Raw genomic sequence first — 1,583 nt, 5'->3', positions numbered from 1 at the left:
TTACTCACCTCTTAAGCTTTCACACACAATTCATATACTTAACATAACACACCAAAAAAAACAATCTTAGTGATAAAATTAATTAGAATGGCCTTAGCCAAGTCCAAGAAACCAATGATCCCTCTAAAATCTGGCCTTACCACAACTCTTTTCTTTGTGATTCTCTTTACCATTCCGGCTCTTCTACTTCTCCACACCCCCCCAACTTCCATTTGCACCAGCTTCTCTACTTACACGAAGACGTTTTCGGGGGATCTTCGTAATGCAGAATTTTCATGGAACCGTCTGAAATTCTACAAACAAGATCCCCCGTTGGAGCGGATGAAAATAGCTGTTTTCTCCCGGAAATGGCCCAGTGGGGCCTCCCCGGGAGGTATGGAGCGTCATGCACAGACGCTCCATACTGCTCTGGCCAACCGTGGCCACCAAGTCCATATTTTCACTTCTCCCCCTTCGGAGGACTCTGGTTCAACTCTGTCTTCTCAAGAAAGTGATCCATCTACGAAATTCTCTCCTCATATCCATTACCACGAGGGTGAAGCGGGGAGATGGAGCTACAACAAGGCATGGGAGCTGTATGAAGAGGAACAGAAAAATGGCCTTTTCGATGTGGTTCATTCAGAGAGCGTAGCACTGCCTTACTGGCGAGCCCGAGACGTCCCCAACCTTGCGGTTTCATGGCATGGCATTGCCATGGAAAGTGTCCACTCCAATATCTATCAAGATCTCGTACGTGATCCCAAAGAAAAAATTTCCCCTGGTTTTAACACAACAATACACGGGGTAATTCCTAAAGTACTTGATGAAATAAGGTTTTTTCAACACTATGCTCACCATATTGCTATAAGTGATAGCTGCGGAGAAATGCTCAGAGATCTTTATCAAATTCCTAACAAAAGGGTCCATGTCATAGTCAATGGAGTCGACGAAAATGATTTCAAACAAAACAGAGAATTAGGCCAAAAATTCAAAGCTCAAATAGGCCTTCCAAAAAATGCAAGTTTAGTCCTTGGAGTTGCAGGAAGACTGGTGAAGGACAAAGGCCACCCCCTTCTCCATGAGGCCTTCTCCAAGCTCATAGAAAGCCACCCGAACGTGTACCTCATCATTGCAGGATCCGGGCCCTGGGAGAATCGATACAAAGACTTGGGATCCCAAGTGATCACATTAGGCTCCATGAAGCCTGATCAGCTAGGGGGATTTTACAATGCAATTGACATTTTTGTCAACCCAACACTGAGACCACAAGGGCTTGATCTGACACTGATGGAGGCCATGATGAGTGGAAAACCAGTCATGGCGTCGCGATTTCCAAGCATCAAAGGCACAATCATCACTGATGAAGCGTATGGTTTCATGTTTTCTCCGAATGTGGAGTCTTTGAAGGAGACATTGGATTTAGTTGTAGCAGAGGGCTCTGAAAGGCTAGCTCAGAGAGGAAAAGCTTGTAGGGAATTTGCAGCATCCATGTTTACAGCAACTAAAATGGCATTAGCATATGAGAGACTGTTTCTTTGTATCAAGAATAATACATTTTGTAGGTATCCTTAGCTAAATCGATTATATATATATATTTTTCGTTA

At 44.0% G+C, this 1,583-nt stretch overlaps 1 protein-coding gene across 1 annotated transcript; it reads left to right on the top strand.

Annotated features, from left to right (window-relative positions):
- Nucleotides 1–1,583, top strand: LOC108201967 (uncharacterized). The gene has a single exon (XM_017370316.2). The coding sequence runs from the start codon at nt 88–90 to the stop codon at nt 1,549–1,551; it is 1,464 nt and encodes a 487-aa protein (XP_017225805.1). The 5' UTR covers nt 1–87; the 3' UTR covers nt 1,552–1,583.

The sequence above is a fragment of the Daucus carota genome, chromosome 9 (assembly GCF_001625215.2).
Source record: "Daucus carota subsp. sativus chromosome 9, DH1 v3.0, whole genome shotgun sequence".
Lineage (NCBI taxonomy): Eukaryota > Viridiplantae > Streptophyta > Magnoliopsida > Apiales > Apiaceae > Daucus > Daucus carota.
This window is presented reverse-complemented; position numbering and strand designations above follow the sequence as displayed.